The 22,898-nt window shown below is 41.4% G+C and overlaps 1 protein-coding gene across 16 annotated transcripts in view; it reads left to right on the top strand.

The window, feature by feature from the left end:
• The window catches only part of TASP1 (taspase 1), a 233,348-nt gene that overhangs the window by 159,703 nt on the left and 50,747 nt on the right, over positions 1-22,898 (top strand). For 11 of the 16 annotated variants that reach the window (XR_004984368.2, XR_004984367.2, XM_036418444.2 and 8 more), the window contains one exon: positions 18,227-18,337. The exons of 3 other annotated variants lie outside the window; for them this stretch is intronic. Coding sequence is in view for 10 of the 13 variants with exons in the window: in XM_036418444.2 (XP_036274337.1) it covers positions 18,227-18,337 (111 nt within the window). In the remaining 3 variants the exon portion in view is untranslated. Of the gene's footprint in view, positions 1-18,226; positions 18,338-18,702; positions 19,037-22,898 lie in introns of those variants that run through there. 2 more of the 16 variants (XR_004984369.2, XM_036418437.2) reach the window with 1 other exon arrangement.

Genomic DNA, 22,898 nt, shown 5'->3' with positions numbered 1-22,898 from the left:
TGACTTCTCTTTGTGTCTCATTGGCCAGATCTGTGTCCTGTGGTCACCTCTACCTATAGAGAGGCTGAGAAATATAGTTTCTTAGTTGAGCTTATTGCTGTCCATCAACAGCGGGCTTCTTTTAGTTAGAAAGAAAGAGATTGGATGCCAGGTAAGCATCTGCTGTCTGCCACAGGGGTTGGGTTAGATGATCCTTGGTCTAGGTGGCCCTGTCTAGCTCCAGAAGTCATGATCTCTGCTTAGTAAGTTCTCAGGGAATTGGTGATGAAGATGTCAATGCTCTGGGTGGCAGAATAACCTAGATTGGGTTTGACAAATTGTGTTGCAAAGATCAAACCCTGCTACCCACCCAATTTTGTAAATAAAATTTTATTAAAGCATAGCCACACTGGTGTATTTACACACTGGCTAGACTGCTTTTGCATTACAGGGATAGAGTTGAATAATTGTGACATAGACTGGATGGCCTGCAAAGTAGAAAATATTTACTATCTGGTCTTTTACAGAAAAAGTTTACCAGTCCCTGGCTTAGATGATCCAGAAGAGCCCTCCCATTTGGGGGTTTCAGAACAAGCATTTGTTCATTTGTTCAATTTGTATGTGAGCATCCATTACATTTCAGGCTTCAGACCATGCACTGCAGTGAGCTTCCATTTTATAAAGTCAGGCAGACAGTAGGCAAATAAGTAAAACTTATAGTCTGTCACACAGTAGCAAGAGCTACAGGGAAGAATGAAGTAGGAGAGATGGAGAGTAAGAGCAAGAGAGGAGCCTGCAGTTTCTGAGCATGGTCAGGAAAGGCCTCTCTTAGAAGATGGCATTTGAACAAAAATCCAAAGGTGAGGGACAGAAGCCAGGTGGCCCATGGAGGGAAGAACTTTCCAGAGAAGCATGTATAAAAGCGGTAGCAATGTGTCTGGAGAGGCTGAGAAATAGCAGGGAGGCCATTGTTGCTGGAGCAAAGTGAGCATCGGAGAGGATGGGTAGGGCTGTCATGTATGGCCTTACAAGCCATTGTTACTTCTCAAGCCATGGAGAACCTTGAGAAGCTGAATAACATGACTTACATTTTAAATTGGTCATTCTGGTTCAGTGCTGACAATGGACTGGGCAGGGGGGGCTTGGAGAAAGGAACCTGGGATGCTAGTCTGGATGCTATCAGGTTAGGAGGTAGTAGATAATAGTGGCTCAGATTCAGGTGACAGTGGCAAGACAGAAAGAAGTGGTTTGAGTCTGAATAGTTTTTGAAGGTAGAGCTAACTTGAATTGCTAATTGGGTGAGAGATAAAGTCAAAGATGACTTGGGTTTTGGCATGGGCATCTGGAAGAATGAAGTTTCTACTTATTGATGTAGGGAAGCTTCCAGGAAGAATACGTTTTATGGGAAAGATTGATCAGTGTTCCAGTCAGTGCTTCTTAAATGCTCAAGTAAAATATTAATTAGGCAATTGCATATTCAGATCTCTCATTCGGGGGAAGGCCTAGGATACAATAAATTTGAGATCAAGTGTGTGCTGATGGTATTTTAAAGTGATGAACTGTATTAGTTCACCAGGAAAATGAATGTAGATAAAAGAAGATGTTGAAGTACCCTGGAACATCCCAAAACTAAGATCAAAGAGATGAAGATTAACCAACAGTGAGACTGAGGAAAGATAGTCAGTGCTCCTTCTGGATAAAATCCAGGGTTTGTGAATTCCTGCAAGTCTGTGTAGCAGAGTGACCAGCAGGTCAAATGTTGCTGACAGGTAGTTAGGAAGATGAGGACAGCTGATCAATTGATCATTGATTTGAGCACTCTGTGAAGGTCATGGGTAACCTTGCAAAGAGGGTTTGGTTGGAGTGATGGGGATAAAAATCCCAATTTGAGTGGGTATAGGAAGAATGAGAGGAGAGAAATAGCAGAAGGTGAGAATAGACAAGTCTTTCAAGGAATCTTTCCTTATATGGATGAGAAGATGGGGTGATAACTGGGAAGGAAGTTGTGGAGTTTTGTTGTTTGTTTTGTTTTCATTTATATAGCAGACAAACAATCTAGGAGAAATTAAAGCAAACAATACAGGAGAAAGGCAAATGACTGCTATGTCTATGTGGGGTGGGGTAATGTGAGGGATGAGCTACCGTTGTGAGGTCTTTGATGGGTGAGAACAAAATGGACCATGCACATGAATCAAGAAGATATGGTGGAGACCCATGGTGATTGTCTCTGATTGCTGCTATTTTTCTCAGGGAATTAGGAAGCAAGGTCAGCTGCAGAGTTAGGGTGAAGAAGGAGGTACTAGATTTGAGGCGAATGAGAAAGTAAAGATCCATACTTGGGAAATGTATGATTGTTGGACAGCATCAAGGATTGACCCTGAGGGTAGTGGTGCTGAATTTAAAGAGCGTGATTAGTCATGTTAGTGCCATTCTCCAGCCAACTTCAGCTTATGGGTGCAGGCATGTAGTAGGATTTAATTGTGCTTGGAGTTTTGCTAGGTGAATAAGGTGGCCAAGACTAGGCCAAAAAAGTTGATAGTTCCTGCAGGGAATCTATACTAATAAAAGGGTACTATGCTAATTAGACTGGGTCAACCATACATCTTCAGGATGTCCAACTTCCTTCCAGACAAAGCCATGGTGGTGGTGGCCAAGGTAGAGGCAGTTAGGGGTGATCAGGCTAGCAGGGGAGCAAGCAGTTAGGGGTGATCAGGCTGGCAGGAGAGCAAGGAGTTAGGGATGAGATCAGGCTGGCGAGGGGAGGGAAGTTAGGGGGTGATCAGGCCAGCAGGAGAATGATGAGGGGGCAATCAGGCTGGCAGGCAGCGGCAGTTAGGGGCGATCAGGCAGGTAGAGGCTGTTAGGGGCGATCAGGCAGGCAGGCAAGCAGTTAGGAGCCAATGGTCCTGGATTGTGAGAGAGATGTCTGACTGCCTACAAGATCGGGCCTAAACCGGCAATTGGGCATCCCCAAAGGGTCTCAGATTGGAGAGGGCACTGCAAGACTGAAGGACCCCTCTTCCCCCGCAACCCCCCCATGCATAAATTTTGTTCACCAGGCCTCTAATTAATTATAATGATGGACCATGGACTTGAACTCACTTAAGGATCAAAGTATGGACTTGAGGGGGATGCAGGATAGGTTGAAGAATTGTTGGGAATAGGTACTAGAGGGTGCTCACTGGAAAGTTAGGGGCACTGCTAGTGAGATGATTACAAGCAAAATCTATGAAGGAGGCGGAATTTATTAGTGATCACAAGGACTAGGGTGTAGTAATGGGACTGAGTGGCTGACAGAGTATGGACAAGATTCTTGGGAGAGAAGTGGTCAAGGAATTGAGAGGTCAGGGAGTTGGAAGAGTAAATCTTCATACCTTGTAATCACTAGGAATTATGTCAGGGCAGATGTCAGAGAAACTGATCCAGGAGCATAAAATTGAGGAGTGATAGGAAGTGACCTCTGGGGGCCAGTAGATGAACTACCACACAGACAAGTCTGTGATAGAACACACAAATCTGGTTAAGGGTATGTGGGCAGCCTCCAGGGAGGAAGAGACTACCCAGCCAGACACGACATAAATATTTTATTGTTTCCACAGAACTTATTTACATTAGCATGAATTTTAAACCTGTGTACCCCTAACGAGTGTAGAAATGCCAACTGTTTGTTACAATTGAAATGGAAAGAAAAATGCACGGTTCTCTGAACCCACAAGCACTAACATTGTATGTTGGCACATGGACCTGCACGTTCACAAATTTGCCATGTTTTTTTTTCCCCCCTCTGGGCTGTGGCATTAATTGACATGAACATGAAACAGCCACAGGGCTCAGGAGTCCTGGGTGGAGTCCAGCCAGATGGGTACAGAAAGTGAGTGATTCTTCTTTTCTTTAGCCCAGAAGTTGATGCATCAACTTAAGTCTGCAATGAAAAGTTTGAGTTACTGACACTCCCCTTTTTCCTTTATGGTGCTCGCCATCAAAACAACATTGTTCACTAACTGTCTACATAGATCGTGCTCTTATTAAAAAATGGCTAAAATATGTGCGCTGTTTTGAAATGTTTCAGATTGAGTGGTATTTCTAATGTTAACCTTTTTGGTTGCACACTAGAGTAAGGTTTTGTGTGCCACCACTGACTGGGCTATGTTTAGTCGTCTTTCTTGGTGGACATGCATAATTGAAAACGTGCAAATGAAAACATCCCTCTGTCCCCTTTTCAAATTAAGACCTTTTTATGAATCTCACAGTAGTTCTTCACTTGATTTCTATGTTTCTGACAATTTTGTGGGTGGAGGACCTTTTTCCTCTTTAGTAATTATCCCTTTCTGGGAGACAGGTCCAAAATAGACCTTACTTATATGGAATTCCTCAGATTCTCAGAGTGACATTTCAATGTTTATCTCAGCTTATTAACATAAAAAACTCTCTTGATGAAATTCTGTACATGTATCTGTGTATCTGAATATACTTGCTAACCTGTAGAATTCCCAGAATTTTTATTTATTTTTCCCTTCACTCCATTCTCCCTTTCTTCCTCCCTCTCCCCCTCCCTCCCTCCCTCCCTCCCTCCCTCTCTTTCTTTCTTTCTTTCTTTCTTTCTTTCTTTCTTTCTTTCTTTCTTTCTTTTTCTCTCTCTCTGTATATTTATGGTTTACCTCTGCAGATCTTTTTGTTGTTGTTGTTTATTTATTAGACATAGTCAATGGTTACCCACAGCCCAAAGTTTCTAGGCATGTAGACTGTAAAAATCCACAATTAAACAAGACAGCTAAAATTGCACAATGAAGACGGAAAAAAAGTTCAGGGCTTTATTTAGTAAAGAATAACAAGCTGAAATATAGATCCTGCTCAGCACCTAAGGTTAACAAATTAAAGCTCTATTGAATGAAGACAGGGCGGGAATTGCAGAGATGAACAGGCCTGTGATGGACTGATGAACAGAAAGGAGTTAGAGCCTTCTGTGAAAGAATTTCACAGGCAACAGTAGATCTATCTATGCCCAGGATGACTGTCCTGGAGGCACTGCAGTTGATCTTACATGATGATGGCAGGACAAGTAATAACTCGATTGAAATGACAGGTTGAGGTCAGTGACTCCTTGCACACTTTCCGGTGTGGTACACGGAGAGCAGTGACCCAAATGCTTTTCTTGGTAGAGCACTTGCCTTCAGTCCCTAGTGGAATTTCTTCTGGTCCCACGTCTACTTAAGCAGCATCTGCTGCCTTATGAACTCAGCATGATGGGATGAGTCTGGTTTGTTCAGCCATGCTGGGCCATCTCACTGGGCCCAGGGGAAGGGAGGCCACAGGGTACATGGGAGTACCTCTCTGACTCCCTGAGGAACTCTGACCTGGACTACCACAGAAGCCTCCTCAGCAGTCTACCTCCCTCTTCTCTTGACAACTATTCCCAGTCCCATCTACTGTCGACATAGCAGCTGTTCTAATTCCTTTTCTATGCCTTTGATGGCCCTCCACTATAAAGAGGATAAAATACAGACATTACCTCATGGTCTCTGTAATCCCTGTCACTCTCCTCCCTTGCTCGTCATGCTGGCCTCCTTGATCGTCTTCTTGCTTTTCTAAATTCCCAGGTCCTGTCACACCTCAGGACATTGACGTGTCCTGTTTCCTCCTCCTGGAACGTTCCTGTTTTCAGTCTTCATCTGGTTCCTTTTTCCTTATCTTTTAATCGCAATTAAAATGCTACCTTTTCAAAAAGGCCTGTCAGCAGTGGGCTCTGCCAGCCCCCATTCATCTCCACCTCAGCCCCTCATGGGTTTCCTCTATGAGGCTGTCACAGTTATAAGTAACATGTGTGCATTTGCTTCTTTGGCCATCTCTCCCATCAGAAGGTAACCTCTCTGAGAGCTCGGACCTTTCCTATCTTGTTACCATTGTAATCCCAGAATAGCATTAAGTATGCAATTAATAGACACTCAAATAGTTATAGAATAAATGAAGGAAAAGTAACAGGGATATGCATACACTGCTACAATTGATGGGTTACTTATTTGTTGTCCCTTCCTCCCCTTGCAGTATATAGGTTTCGTTATTTTCCTTAACCCAACTTGGGTGTGCCACTCCCAGAAGGAAGTCAAGAGCTCACTCTGGGAGCTTTAGGTCTAGCGGTGCTTGCTTGATGTTTTGAGACAATTAAAAATGTAGTTGGAGCTTTATTAACAAGTTAAGTCCCTTCTTATGTCCTAGCTTGCTAAGCAGAAGATCTTGGAAATGATACCACCTTCTTGATTATCTGCAGCACCAGTTGCCATCTTTTAAAGCTGTCATCTCATCCTTCTCTTTTGCCACAAAATCCCCCTCTTCTGTTTCTTCCTCTGCTGTTACCATTTCCGCAAGTTGACCAGTTCTGGACTGTGGTTCCTTGCCATTCCCTGTGATATGTTTGATTTAGTCAGTTTGATCTGTTTCTTGTGTTATTTCTCCGACTGCATAGTTGTAGACATTTCTTACACTGTTGTTCCTTGGATCTCCAGACTCTGCTGTCCTTTTTCTTCTTGGCTCCTCTCACTAATTCTTGTCTTCTTGAGATGACAAACTGCCCTCCATGCCAAAACCCAGCTGCCTCTTTTTCCAGGGATGCCTATGCCAGAAGGGCATGGCTCTACAAACGAATGGCCAAGCAGCATTTAGCCCTTCTCCAGGCCCAGGTCATTTATTCGAGCTCTCTGCACTTTTCTTTATGACCTTTCTCAAGGTTCACCTTGGCAAATTGTCAAGAGCAGTGACTGCTCATTCTAATGCTTGCTCGGTGCCATGACATGGACCCCAGTTCAACCTACTGTCTAAGGGCAGACTTTCCCTTTGCTCCACCTGGAAGCCTCTGTCAAATAAAGTGACTTTGCCCTTATTAAGTCCTAAAACACTTAACACAGGCCCACAATTGGGCTATCTATTAATTCAGCAACAAATATTTGTTGATTACCTGTTTGGGTCAGAAACTGTTCTACATGGCAGTTGGTGAGCAAGACATTGAAACTGCCCATACATTCTAGTGGGCACGTGCACGTATTTACAGTGTGTGCATAGTATAAGTATTTGTTTATGTATTAACTAAATATGTTATTATACACTGTTATGTAAGTAAATTGTGACAGGGTTATAATGTCTGGCCTTGCATTTACTCCTTTCCTATTACTAATATAGCTAATTGCTCTGTATCAGAAGTACATTCAAGTGAGATACAAAACCCCACATATAATTGCCTTGATGCAATGTTTAATTGCATTCTAGCGCTCCTACATTAATGGATGTCTCCCTGTGATGGGTTCAGGATATGCTAGCTCACTAAATCTGAATATAAAAGCTTCACTTAAAGTTCACATTGTAAGCAGGGCAGTGTTTATAGATCTAGAGTTGTAGTTTCAAGCACTGGTACATAATATTACTACATAATAATCTATTTATCGACTCAGTAAAATAACATATGTAAGAAATATTGAAGCATCCACTGTGTGCTAAGGAAAACGACACTCCTGTATGTCTCCTCTACTTTCAGTATTTCACTTTTGATGCTCCTGGTCACCAAACGTGTGAGGGTTTCCCCACACCGATACAAGTTGGATGTGCTACAGTGTAACTCAATTCTGACACTGTTTACCTGGGGATCCCATCATATCCCACAGTCTCACAAGACTGTATCCACTTCAGATGCCAATCACAAAACCAGATTGGCACCTGTTCTTCTGACCTACAGCTTTAAATTATAGGTTCTTGTGACCCGCATCTTGAGATCAATTAATTTGCTAGAGCAACTCACAGAACTCAGGAAACACAGCTTACTTTTACTAGATTACTGGTTTATTGTAAAATAAACTAGAGGCCTGGTGCATGAAATTCAGGCACCAGATTGGAGAGGGTGCAGCCCAGCCTGCACCTTCTCCAATCTGGGACCCCTTGGGGGATGTCCAACTGAGGGGGGGGGGGCAGTGATGGGCGACCAGGTCGAAAGAGGGGGCAGTTGGGCATCTCACAATCCGGGACCACTGGCTTTTAATAGCTCACCTGCTTGCCTGCTTGATCACCCCTAAATGCCCCGCCATCCCCCACCATGCCAGCTCTATTATCCCTAACCATTTCTCCCTACTGGCCTGATTGTCCATAACTGCCCCCCCACACACACTCACTGGCCTGATTGCTGCCAACTGTCCACCCCCCCCCCCCCTTGCTGGCCTGATTGCCCTCAACTGCACCCCTTCCCCCCCACTGGCCTGGTTGCCCCTTACTGCCAGTCTGTTTACCCCCAACTGCCCACCCACTGCTGGCCTGGTTGTCCCACACAGCCTGCTGTTCAGTCATTGGGTCGTCCCTCACTAATCCCCCTGCCTGCCGTGTTGCCCCATGTAGCCTGCTATTCAATTTTCTGTCCAGTTGTTTTGGTCGTGATGGCCCTGGCTTTTTATATATTAGGATAGTGACCTGGTGCACTGATTCTTGCACATTGAAAGCAAATTATTTAGAAAGTGGCTGGCAGGGCAGGACTGAGTGAGATGGCTGGACACACCCTGAATCCAACTTCCCGCAGTCTGGCTTCTGCAGAGTGAATAGGGTCCCTCCGGCAGGAGGGGTCCCTCAGCCTGGCCTGCAGGGATCGGGCTGAAACCTGCTATCTGACATCCCCCAAAGGGTCCAGGAGTGTGAGAGGAAACTCTGCAAAGTTGCTGTCATACAGGGTGTGGAATGCAAACACAAGTGTCCAGTAAATCAGATTCGGGCTGACAGTGCCCCAGCATCAACAAAACCCACAGCCGAAGGTGGAATCGCATGGCCCTGGGAGGAATTGGGCTCCTTCCTCTCTAGTTTAGGGTTGCATCACCCTAGAATCACCGTTGCCAAGTCACTGTATCTCAGTAGCTCCTGTGTTAAGCATCTGCCCCTTGGTAGTCAGTGTACATCATAGTGGCTGGTTGGATGGGTGGAGGTATACTTGGCATATTAGCCTTTTATATATACAGATATACCTCAGGAACAGCCAGATGGAAGAGATGCACAGGGCAAGGGATGTGGAAAGGGCTTGGAGCTTTCGTACTTCCCTGGGCTTGCCACTCTCCTAGCACCTCCCTGTGTGCACCAGCCCGGAGCTCTTCCAACCAGGCCCTTTTGGGTTTTTATTGAGGTTTCATTACATGGGCTTGATTAAGTCATTGGCCATTGTTGATTAAGTCAACCTCTAATCCCTCTCCCTGCCTTGAGGTCTAAGGTAGGGGCTGAAAGTTTTTACCCTTCTCATCACATGATAGATTTTCCTGGCAACCAGCCATCCTCCTGGAGGCTTTCCAAAGGTTACTTCACTTACATAAACTCAGGTGTGGTTGAAAGGGACTTGCTATCACTGGGATCAAAACTAAATATTCTCACAGAAGATGAAAAAAGTCAAGAACCATATGATTTCCCTTCTATGTGGGATATAAAACTGAAAGTAACAAATGACACAACAAACAAAAAACTCATAGACACAGATAACAGTATGGTGGTTACCAGCGGGAAAGGGGGTTCAGGAAGTAGTAGAGAGTAAAGGCAGTCAAATTTTGAGTGGTAAACGCATAATGCAATATACAGAGATGTATTATTGAATTGTACACTTGAAACATATTTACTTTTATTAACCAAAATCAGTTTTTATTAAATTTATTGAAAAAATTTAATAAAAAAATTTTAAGGGCAAATCGGTAAACAAAAGTAAAAACCATACCCAAGATAAACAGACAAACAAAAAGAGATGCTTCTATAGTTCTCTTAGGAAATTATCAGGGTTTTAGGAGCTCTGTGTCAGGAACTGTGGAGTAGGACCAAAATATATGTTTCTTATTATTTCACAATAGCACATCTTTTTATTAGGCTTTCCAAACAGAGACTTATGTGATGCCAGTTGGCCACAATAAGATAGATTTATTTACTTAAAAGCAAAGTAGTTGCTACTTTAAACTGACTCTGATCATGCTAGAAAGCCTCAGTGTCATGTGCTTCTGAGCAGTCAGTGAGCAGGATCTGACCTTACAGAGTAAAAGTGAAAAAAGTTAGTTCATAAGGAAGATGGCTTTTGCCAGGAAACAACTGGAGAAGTGAGGCAGGATAGTAAGAGGCCAGAAAAACTCCTTGACAGGTGGAATAGGGGAACTGAGACAGATGGCTAAACAGCAGTTTGCAGCCTTCTAATAAATCCTGTCTTCCCTATACCAAGGACACTTAAGAGCACATGATGGCCCTGGCTCTGTTGGTTAGAGCCTCATGCTGATACGTCAAGGTTGCGAGGTCCATCTCCACTCAGAGCACATGTAAGACTCAACCAGTGAATGCAAAGTAAGTGGAACAACAAATTGGTCTCTGTCTCTCAAAATTAATGGATGAGTACATTAAAATAAATAAATAAATAAATAAATAAATAAATAAATAAATAAATGGTTTGCACTTTTCCTCCCAACTAGAGGGTAAATAGCTTAACTCACCCTACTCAGGGAGACAGCAGACATCCAATCAGTGCCATTTGCCAACCACACCCAAGGACAAATGAAGCTAAGGAATAAATCTCATTTTGGCATGTTAGCATAAAACTGGTGAATATTCTATTGAGATCCCCCCCTGAGAGACCTCCTCCCCAAACTCCCAGCCTTTAAAACCCTCAAAAAGAAGGAGCTGGCCTGCACTTTCCCCCTTCCCTTCGCTCTCTCCTTCCCCCAAGGCATGCATCTCCTAAACTCTAAGGGATCTCACTAGGTTTGCAACCAGGGCAGCAATGGGCAGTGGCAGTTTGTCCCCAGCAAATCCCCAAAACCTGTCCTCAAGGCCCACTTTTCTCTAACTTCTTAGTGAGCCAAAGCAGCCCAGGCTAGGCCATAACTTAGTCCCTCTCTTGTTATCCTAGGTCCCTTCTTATTTCACTGTCTCAGCTTTAATAAATGTCCTTTAAAATTTAACTGGACTTCTGTTGTGAAATGTTTCCTGCTCTAAATCAAGAACCCACACACTCCTGGCTGGCTCTAAGCAGTCCTGTCAGGTCCCCTGTCTAGTAATAGAAGGAAAAACTCATTTAGCAGCAGTGAGCAGCTCAAATCAATAAGCCACAATAGAAACACTATGGATTGGCAAATTTTTAGGTTAACTGACCAATCATAAGTAAATTAAAGTGTCTGAAACATGAAAAAAGCTTTTCTGGGAGGAGAAAGTTATTGCACATTGAATCTTAGATTTCTAGGTCCCTTCTTATTTCACTGTCTCAGCTTTAATAAACGTCTTCAGATCTGATGTCCTTTGAGAGTCTTAGTGCAGTGATTGGTAAAGACAGCCAGGGGCTTATCTCCATTATTTAATCGTATTGACTTTGTTTACCTCATTTAGCTAAAAAAAATTCCATCCTCGTCCTCCTGAAGCAAATGGCATTACTCGAGAACATTGGTGCTTTGGACCGTATTATAAATACCATAATATTTAGCACAAAAGGAATCTAAGATTCAATGTGCAATAACTTTCTCCTCCCAGAAAAGCTTTTTTCATGTTTCAGACACTTTCATTTACTTATGATTGGTCAATTAACCTAAAAATTTGCCAACCATAGTGTTTTCACTTAACAGACAACTTGCTATCCAAACACATTTTGCTTTGTTTTGTTTTTGTCCTGTTCTGGAGTGTAGGCTGAAACTTCTTGAAATATTTTATTATTTTATTATTTTAAAATCATTTCAGAGAGGGAGAAGGAGAGAGAGATAGAAACATCGATGATGAGAATCATCAATTGGCTGTCTCCTGCACTTCTACTGGGGATCCAGCCCCACAACCTGGGCATATGACCTGACCAGGAATTGAACCTCAACTTTCTGGTTCATAGGTTGACACTCCAATACTGAGCCCTGCAGGCCAGGCGATATAGAAATATTATTACTAGTGACTATAGCATGTAGCAAATCAGATAAAATGGACCAGAAGATAAAAACTTACCATAAAGGAAAAGCCAATGGTTGTTTTTCATACTAAGTCTACATCTCATAAGACATTCTATAAAGATATCTACTTGATTGTTTTAAACTATGTAGAGCTGTGCTCGCAAATTATATTTTAGGGATACTGTATCACATTTCCTTGCCTAAAAATCACATGGTTCCAGCATTAGGAGGTGTCAAGAATGTAATTGACTCCATCCTTAGTTTTTCCTGGGTAAAACTGACCAGGACAGCCTGACTGTTATGAAAAATACAATTTTATTAAATTATGTTCATATGAAAATTCCAGTGAGAGTGGGAAGCAGGAGTACTAAGCAAGCCTATTTTTAAAATCATATGGGAAAATCACATGAAAGTGACAAAGAATATTGTGAAAAAACTGAATAATGAGAGGAAACTAGCCCGATCAGATAGAATATAATGTCAAGTTATCATAATTAAAGCCATTCAGTATCTGTGGGAATAGTTTCATCAGTGGAACAGGATAATGTAGGTATAAATGCAAATACATGTGGAAATGTAATATGTAATAAAAATGAATTTCGCATCAGTGGGTAAGAGATAAATTTGCCAACAGACTTATGTTAGGCAATTTGCTGACCATTTAGGAAAAAAGTAGTAGAGCAGGCCCTCTCCTACAGGCCTTACACCAGAAGTAGTTCCTGATGGACTGAAGTTTCAGATGTAAAAACTGAGATTATGAAAATGCTAACAGAAAACATGGACATCTTATTTCATAATTTTGGATTACAGAAGGTCTTTCAATAAAACGTCCAATACAGGAACTCTGAGGGAAAAAGAAGGATAAATTTGACAAATAAGCATTAAAAGCTTATTTATTACCAAAAAAAAGTCAAAAAATTTAAAAAGATATCGGACAAACTGGGAAACATATTTGCAAAGATGTGACCATGACTTATTGATTGAATATGTTAAGTTCTGATTATAGTTTGATGGAATGGAATGGAATTTTATGTCCTGAAACAAGTTAACTTCCTGTCTTTCACATTTTGGTAGATAAGGGATTTGATTTCAAAAGGGTCCTTGGCTTCACTCAACTCTCCTCTTTAAAGGGTTAAATTAGAGTGTTTAACACAATGCTTATTACTAGCAAACTGTACATACTGTGGTACTGTGTAGAGGTGGGTTTTGAGGAACAGGTGTAGATCTCAGGGCTTGTAGCGAGAGAACTGAGGCATTGGTTTTGTTTTCTGTCTCCCCTTCCTCCCCCGCCCTTCCCCTTCATGTTTCTGTAGGCCTGTCATTCACCTCCCTGTGCCTCAGCTTCTTTCTTCCCTTCCTTTGGTTTCTCACCTATCAAATGAATCTAGTAATAGTCATTCCATTGGGATTTGTGTGAGGGCAGGAAATGATAGAATGCAGGTAAGTTTATACAAGTCTAATAGGATAATGGCAGCAATCTGTAGATTTTTCTTCCAGGGCTGAATATGGTGACACTTTAAGAAGGAGCCAATGCTTTGAACTTAGTAAGTAACGGGCTCCTCTCAAGGTCTTCACATCACTGTGCTCATACTTCATGTCTATAAAAGACATGTAAACTAACAAAGGCATTTTTAGAGGAGAGGTCCTTGGTCCTTCAGGAAGTATAAACTGTTACCCTGCTTCTGTGTTTAAAGAATATTTGTAATCTTTATCATTCTTTTGGAGTTAGAGGTATGTGTTTTCATTAGAAAACATTCATTATTCCCCAGTTGTTCATTTTCTTGCTCACCTGACCATCCAACCATCTGTCTCTGTGGGTATCAGTATATTTATTTTTCCCAAAGTATGTGTAATTCCTCCAAGAGAAAATGGCATTCAAGTGAATTGGCACATAGACATTAAAAAGAAGAAATCCCCAGAAATATGTTTAAAAGACAGAGGTCCTTTGTTCAATGTGATTGGAAGATGGAATACTAGCAGCTGCTATCCAACTACAGACTCACTCTCTTGATAAGTTCTCACATGTTGAAGAGGGAGTGTTATATCAGGTTTTGCAAAAGGTGCTTGCTGGCATCAGGTAATGGCTGGTTGCTGCTTATGGGTAGGCATGGGTCTCTAAAGCTGACAGTACGCCTAGGACTATTCCTGTTTAAACTGGTGGAAATACCAAGGACTATTAATCTAGTCTCCTGATTTTTCAAATGAGGGACTAATGCAAGGCACAGAGAGGTGAAGTGGATTGTCTAAGCTCAAGTAGGATCCTGGGTGCCTGGCTCCATACCTGGCTCCAAACACAAATGTTGTCTCCATTTGTGTTTTGTGTTTATCTGGGAATTTGTCTGTCTGTCTTTCTGTGACCCCACCCCATGGCCTATTGATCACAATTGATTGCTCTAGGCTTGATTCCTGACCAAAACCAGGCCAGTCTGGTTCCCTATCTTTCTGAGTCTGATTGATGGCCCCAAGAATGATAAATCTGATAAAGAGAGGAAATCTCTCTGGTGGATTAAAGTCAGGTATACACTCTGGGCTGTGATGGGCAATGCCATCCCTAGTAGAGGAAGCTATTTTTGGCTGTTCTTGAAAACCATCACATCCTTACCCTTCCAAAAGTTTGGATTTTTTTTCTTTTGGATTTTATGAGCCAGCAATCATTATTTTTACTTAAAATTCTTCTAATTGCAATTCTCACACTAGCAATCAAAACAATATTGATTAATATTCCCATTGACTTATTTATTTTAATACTTAGAGGGATTCTCCTTTTCATTTTTTCAAATTCTTCATCCTTAAAGATCATGGCACAAAATACAGTAAGTAGTTGTCTCATTTGTTTATAGTCTGAGTTTACAATCTAAATGAATGTCTAGATTGTACACATTTGCTCACAGTGAATGTGTTTCTTACCATTTGTAATTATAGTTTTATTCCAGAGTAATTATAGACTGAAGCATTTAAATAATCTATTTGAGACATTTTATTAGGGTGAAGGAGGCTTAATTATTATCATTTCTTTAATCTTCTTCACTTATTTTAAGCAATTCCTTGCATATGTATTAATATTTTTCCATTAATTTTTAGAGAGAGGGGGGAGAGAGACAGGGAAAAAAACAACACATCAATATGAGAGACATCAATTGATTGCCTCCTGTATGTATCCCAACTAAGGCCAGGGATTGAACCTGCAACCCAGTTACCTGCTCTTGTCTGGAAATTGAACCCATGAACCTTGGGTGGGCAGACTGATATTCTGTCCACTGAGAAACACCAGCCAGGGCAGACACCAGTTTTCTGTATGGGTATAGAAAGCATCTAAAACCTTGCCCAACATGTCACTCCATGTTAATTTTTCTTTTCTTACCGGGAACAATAAGAAATAGTGTTTCCTTTTAGACAGAGACTACTTAACATTTTAACTGGGAAATTGATACCCTATCACCACCCCTCCTAATTGCTGAATGTCAGCTGAGCACTGGTTCCAGCTGTTGTAGGTTATCCAGGTAGGTACCTTAATAGATTTTGTTCAACATGATAATCCTTGAGAACCAGCAAAATGCTGTAAAGTGTCTTCCTACCATCAGCATTGCTACCACCAAATGTTTAGTACCTTAGAGGATACAAAGTTCATGTATATAAAGTCAATCCTCATAACAGCCCAGAAAGATCTTTTAATTAAAGAAGCTGAAGCATAGATTGTTTTTAAATATATCTTGCTGAAGAACACAATTGTGATCCTGGAACTTTTAAAAAAAAGTCTTCTGTCTGAGTCAGCATTTTTTTTTTTAACATCATAGTGATAATATGAAATCTAAGTACTTCCCATGAAAAATTTGGAATCTTTCAATATCTCTAATTCTTGTTTCATTAAATTATCGAATGAATTGATACCAAGGATGAGGAACCCTGACATTAAGCTTTCCTGGTGACTTATTGTCCTCATGCCACACACCACACAAGTCAGGAGTGAGTGTGTTTGTTTTGAGGAGATTGGGGATAGGGAAGATGGTGCATGAGTGAAAGCACTTTGTTAGTCACTAAGAGGGTTTGAAAGGTGAATCAGATATCCTCACCCCACAGATCCTGGGTCTGTATAAAGGCAGTGAGCTGAAGAACGGATTCAGTTAATGGAAGGAATGGGAGCCCGGAAGGATAGTTCATAACCAGAGACCTTAGGCAAATGAGATTCAAGAAGTCCAAATTTGTCTAGAGCATATCATGTGTAAAAATAAATAGAGAAGGTTGGGAAGGGAGAGAAGGGTTAGGTAAGGGTTAGCAGTTTCAACATTCTTCTTTGGGCAGTTGGGAACCATTGATGGTTTTTGAATGGTTTGGTAATGTGATTATAGCTTGGACACATATTTCTTATTCGAGTAAACTTTGATATCTCTGTTTCCCATGCCCCTCACATAAACAGCCCCATTGGTTCTACTTACAGAATAAATTGTGGGCTTACCACTCTGCTCCACTGCCACTAGCTCACCCAAGTCCCTGTCATCTCTCAGCTGGGTTGCTATGGCAGCTTCTTTGGTGGCTTGCTGCTTTCTTTCTTGCCCTGCCAACCAGTCCAATGCAAGTAAAAACTATAATTGTGCTGGTTAAAGTCCTGCATCATCTTTTCATCACACTTGAAGTAAAATCCAAACTCCTTGTCTCTCTGAACACATGGTTTAACATCTCTTCCCCTCTCCCACTTGGCTCTTGCCCCTCTGGCCTCCTCTGTGTTTTCTGAACCCAAGCTCCTTCCCACCTCAGAGTCTGTGCATTTGTTTGGTTGATCTGCCTAAAATGCTCTTTCCCCAGACATTCACATGATTATTAGCTCCTTCCCAAAAGATGCCTTCCCTGCCCATTGATGTACAGTGGTCCCTGGCCCAGTCACACCCTCTGTCATTTACTGGGAATCATTTTTTTTTTTTCCTTTACTACTTACTACTGTCTAATTGGGTTTCTTTATTGACTTGAGTTTATTGTCCCCCAACCTGCTCAACTGGATGTGAGCAGTGATTTCATTTGGTTCACTGTTGTATCATCAATACCTAGAAAAGTTCTAGCACATAATACATATTTATTGAATTAATCAATTTAGAGATCTGAATGAGTGGGGCAGGGAGGCCAGACCAGAGCCTGCTGCAGTGTGGGCAGTACAGGGTGCACTGAGAGGCTTTTCAGAGGAAGCGAGGGGCAGAGGCAGGGTTTGCCATAGCTTGGAGTGCTGAGCCATCGGAGAGGGAAGAGGTAGAGACATTTGAACTTGGACCAGCTGTAAGGAGCCCAGGATTCTTTTGGACACAGCCAACCATCTTCATTACAATCCCATCCCATACTCCTGCCTTCAGAAGAACTTGAAGCCTCCAACTTCTGGTGCTCTTTGGGTTTTTTGACAAAACTGAGTGATTTCCTATAGGAGTCCCTTCACTCCAACCAACCTCTTCTCCACCCACCCAACTCTTGGAAGCTTAGGGTTCAGCTTTCATAGGTCTCCTTTGCCCATTTTCTTTCAGGTCACCCCCCACCCCCATGTCTTTTTCTCTGTCCTTATTGGGCCTGCCCTTTTATCTTCTTTTCCCCTTAGCTTACTGGGATTTGAGGAAAGAGTGGAGATAAACACATGTGTTTCATCTACTAAGTTTAACCAGAGCTCACCCAAATCCAGTTTGGTTGGCTTTTATTTTTACTAATTTCTTTGCTAGCATATGGGTTCACATGCTCACTTGCTATGCCAGATGTTTGAGGAAGATGTCCTTGGGGAAGAAGCAAGAGGGGTCCTAAAATGTCATGTTCTTGAAATGCTCACAGCGGCTCAGTGTGTGAGATCCCAGAGGCCAGTCATTTCCAACCACTGGACTCTCATAGAAATGTAGTTTCACCCTTGTTTGTGTAAACCTTCGGGAGTGTTTTAACATGTTTGTAATAAAATTTGTGGCTTATTGTTTAAAATTGAATTTAAGGTACTAAATCAAAGCTTTTGGTGGCATGCCCCTGACAGCAGGGAGAGCCTGGGAAGTGATCCCTAAGAGCTGATCAAAGGGAATTGCTGAGCATTTCCCCCCCTGTATTTGTATTTGGTCCTTTAATCTGGTAGTGTTTCCAGTTCCATTCTGAATACAATAATGCACACTCCACCCCCACTCAAGTCTTCTTGGCAGCATCTGGCACTGTCTTTGCCAAATGACCCCTGTTCAGGCATCAGCCTGCCTTTGCTATCAAGCCTATACAAGGCAGGAACAATGGTGATTGTCAGGAAAAGGGCATCATTCAAGATCTTATTTATAGCACATTTTTGTTGTAGTAATCAAATGAAAATAGTAAAATTGACTGAGAAGTGATCACTAGTCATTTCTGCCTAGGTTCACCTTTCCTGGCCAGTGAAGATGGTGTGCTTGGAGGAGTGATTGTTCTTCGATCTTGCAGATGTTCTGCAGAGCCTGACTCCTCCCAAAATAAGCAGACACTTCTGGGTAAGCTGGACATAAACAGTATGTGTGTGTCTTACTCTTTAATTTTTTTAAGACAAGGAAAGATTTATATCCTTAAGTCAATAAGCTGTGGGAGAGCCAGGATGCTCTGTTGACATGTAACGTTTTCTATTCTCCTGATCTTTTTGCATAGATAAACATCCAAAAGATGAATGTTTACTTCTGAGTCTCTGCGTAGAGAATAGTTTTCAAATGGGCTTAGCACCAAGGACCTTCACAAAAGTTCAATATTAAGAATATGGGACCACGTATTTATCCCCTGCCTTATTCTACAAGACATTTGAGATGACCCATAACAATATACACAGTAACATAGAGAGTTCCTTCCTGTCCTCCCTCCCAAAAAGGAATCAGAACCATGTGAAGAACTACTGGCCTAGAAATCCATCCTGACTCCATTGCTTATTAGCTGCGACACCTTCATGCATCAGTCTTACTGCTCTTTGTCACTTCCACATCTGTAAAATAAGGACATCTGCCATGTCCTCTCATAAAGCCGTGGTGAGGACGGACCAAATGAGTGTTTTTCAGATTTGCAGATGTTCATCCAGATGTGTGCTTTTGTGTCTAGCCAAATGCATCAGTGCGGATAAAATCCAGTCTGCTCTCCACTTGCCATGGCCCAAGCTTGTGGGCTACCTTTGCCTATGGGGTATCTCTTTCTACCCAGAGGGGGCATTTAGAAAAATCTGCATAAAGGTACCACATAAACTAGCAGGGAGCCTTGTATGTTATTTTTTAATTGACTTTTAATTGAAGTATACATACATGTAGAAAAGTGCACAAATCATAGCTGCAGCTGCTTGACAAATTAATACAAAGTGAACCCACCTATGTAAGCAGTACCCATATAAAAAAAAATAGAACTTTACTGCTACTCCAGAACACTTACTGTAATCCCTCCCAGTCTCTACCCCCTCCAAAGTTTTTTTTCTTTTTTTAAATATATTTTATTGATTTTTTTGCAGAGAGGAAGAGAGAGGGATAGAGAGTTAGAAACATCAATGTGAGAGAATCACTGATCAGCTGCCTTTTGCATACCCCCTACTGGGATGTGCCCAGAACCATGGTACATGCCCTTGGCCACAGTCGAACCTGGGACCTTTCAGTCCACAAGTTGATGCTCTATCCACTGAGCCAAACCGGTTTCAGCCACTATGCTGACTTCTAACACCATGATTAGTTATGCTTGGTTTTATATTTTATATAATTGAAATCATAGGATGTGCACTATTTGTGTCTGATGTGGTCATTCAACCTTAAGCCTGTTAGATTCATCCATTTATTACACGTCATTGGTTTCTTCATTTCCATTGTTGTATAGTATTTCATTGTATGGATATTCCAGTCTGTATTTATCCATTCTTCTCTAAGTATTTTTTATATGAGCAGTATAGATAATTTACAGGTAGTTCAAATCTTTGTATCAAATTCCTTATAGAAAGTGTGGGTGGTGCCTGATCTATGTTGTATGACTGTTGTGGATTGTTATAGTACATGTCTCTTCATATCCTGAAGTTCTGTGAGTATAAAATAGAAGACTTAGCATTTCTTATGAGTATAAACAATATTTTCTCTATAGAAGCCCAAAGAGATTTCATAAAATCTCTCTCCTTATTTTTCAAAGGAAAAAAAATGTACTTTTATATAAAAGGCCTCTTTCTCCACCTGGATTCTGACCACTAACCTCATCATATTTTTGGTAATTTCTTTCTCTTTCTACCTATTATACTTGACTAGAGGTCCAGTGCACGAAATTTGTGCACAGGGGAGTGGGGTTGTTCCTCAGGCCAGCCTGTACCATCTCCAATCTGGGAAGCTTCAAGGGATGTCCGACTGCCCGTTTAGGCCCAATCCCTGTGTGATTGGGACTAAACGGGCAATTGGACATCCCTCTCATAATCCAGGACTGTTGGGTCCCAACTGCTCACCTGCCTGCCTGCCTGATTGCCTCTAACCACTTCTGCCTACCAGCCTGATGACCCCCAAATTACTCCCCTGCCAGTCTGATCAGCGCCTAACTGCTCCTCTGCCAGCCTGATAACCCCTAACTGTCCTCCCCTGCTGGACTGATTGCCCACAACTGCCCTCCCCTGCTGGCCATCTTCTGGTAGCCATCTTGTGTCCACATGGGGGTGGCCATCTTGTGTGTTGGAGTGAGGGTCAATTTGCGTATTACTCTTTTATTATATAGGATGCTGATTTGGCTTTGAGAAATTTTTTTTAAATATCCACCTTTTAAAAAACAAACCAGCCTATAATAATAAAAGCGTAATATGCTAATTAGATCAGAGTGCCTTCTGGATGAAGCTGGGGCTGCAAGGGAAGTGCAAGTCCTGGGTGCCTGCCGGCATCCAGAGGGAAGCCTGGGTCCTGGGTGCCAGAGGGAATTCGGTGCCTGCAGCCCGGGGAAGGAAGGCCTACTCTTGCACGAATTTTGTGCATTGGGCCTCTAGTAAATAAATAAATGGCCACTTTTTGTTAAACTAGGGCATATTAACCATTTGCTTCTTAGTCATTGCTGAATCTTTGAATATCTCTCCCACTAGAGAGTTTGATTTTAGAATATGCAGAGGATGTAGCTGGGCTTTCCAAAAGAACTCAGAATAACCATTGATATGAGGAGTTGGGAGGACAGTTATTAAAACTGCTTCATGGACTGATCTGGACAGAGGGTTAGTTCTTTACTGAGCCTGGACTCTTGCCCATTAGAGTCAATCCTGAAGGTTTCAAGGTATTTTTGGTGGTATCATATAAAAATGCATATTTAAGAATAAATATAGAATTTTTGCTTATGTTACATAGTTTTTATTAGCAAGTTAATAATTTTCTCTGTCTTAAGAAGAATGAAATGTAGTGTCAATTTATGAAATAAGTAAAATTTGTTTAAGTGAACTAGGATTGATGTTTGTGAGGTTTATCTACTAAAGCCCACTGAATACTAGTATCAACTCATAGATGCTACAAACTACATAAATGTTTACATTTTTGGCTTTAAAAAAGTTATGTATATTCAGTATGATGTAAGAAAGCAAACATGGAACATAAGGATAGGAAGGGAGATGAAAAGCCATCTTTACTGCCCCATTCTTAGAGCCACCAGTCTCTGGATCTGGTTATTGTTGTGGGAAACACCTTCAATCTATGGGATGTATTCATGCTTCTATTTCTGGATTAGTCAGTAACTTATGCCTCTTTGTTGGGGAGGGTATGGGGGGCATTAACACAACTCACATCAGTTCCACTCCCCTTTCTTCCTGACTTTTGTTAGAATTTTACTCTAGCTTGAAATTATATTTTTAAATTTTATTGCTACTTTAACACACTATTTCTTGACTCATCAATTTTATATAATCAACTATCCCTAAGCTCTTAAACTGTGTAAGAATAGAAAAGTTCAAGTGCTTCTTTACTTCTTCCTCCTCCTCTCACTCCCAACCCTACCTAACCTCTAGCAACCATATCATTATTATCATGGTTATAAACATTTACATTCTGTCCTATAGCTATACTTATCTCTACTTATCTTTGATGAGAGGTTGATTCCAAACAGTGCCAATTAGTAATCAGCATTAACAGTATCAAGATTGTGTAAATACCCTGTTTCCCTGAAAATAAGACAGTGTCTTATATTAATTTTTGCTCCCAAAGATGCGCTAGGTCTTATTTTCAGGGGATGTCTTATTTTTCCATGAAGAAGAATATGGTACACATTTATTGTTAAATAAAAATAAAAGAAATTTATTACCTGTATACGGTACGGTAGTACGGTAGTTGTCAACACAAACCAGACAAACTGTGAATCCTACAGTATCAAGAATTTACTTACTTATTCAATGACAATCATGTCATCATGTTCTGGAACATCATCATAACAATCCAATTCCTGAATTTTCTGGTGAATTTCTTGTGAGTCCATTTCTTTCAGAATTAGCAGACCAAATCTCTCATGTTTAGCAATAGCACTGTCTATTTAAATGAGTACTTCTTGTCAAGGTAGCCTGCTCGTAGTACATTTGCAATGCAACTGTCAGTGATTTTCTCCCATGAATTCTTCACCCAAGACACAACTTCTTGCAATTTAGGTTTCACAAAGTTTCCACGTTGATTTCTCTCCATTCTATTTTCAATGTAGTCATTAATTTCCATGCGCAAATTGTCTTTGAATGGCTTGTTTATTACAATATCAAGAGTCTGGAGATAGGCCATCATTCCTGCGGGAATCATTATCTGATCTATTTTCCTTTCGTGAAGAAATGTCTTCGTATCTTTAGCATGGTGATTGCTGGCTGCATCCCAGGCTGACAGACCTCTGGCTCCCTCGCATAACAAGTGGTAGCATTAAATCGACCCACTTCCTTATAACTGCTTGTGTGGCCCAGGCTTTTTCAGTTTCAAGAATAAAAACGCCCAAAACAACATTCACTCTTTTCCTTCTTGCCCTTAGAAATGATTAAAGGTGAGATTTTAGTGCCATCCAGACGAATTGCGAAAATACAGGAAACACGTGCACTTCTGTAAGCAGTGGAGGGAATGTACACTA

This window comes from Pipistrellus kuhlii, unplaced genomic scaffold (genome assembly GCF_014108245.1).
Source record: "Pipistrellus kuhlii isolate mPipKuh1 unplaced genomic scaffold, mPipKuh1.p scaffold_m20_p_6, whole genome shotgun sequence".
NCBI lineage: Eukaryota > Metazoa > Chordata > Mammalia > Chiroptera > Vespertilionidae > Pipistrellus > Pipistrellus kuhlii.
The sequence above is the reverse complement of the archived record's forward strand: the minus strand, read 5'-3'. Positions and strand labels throughout refer to the sequence as shown.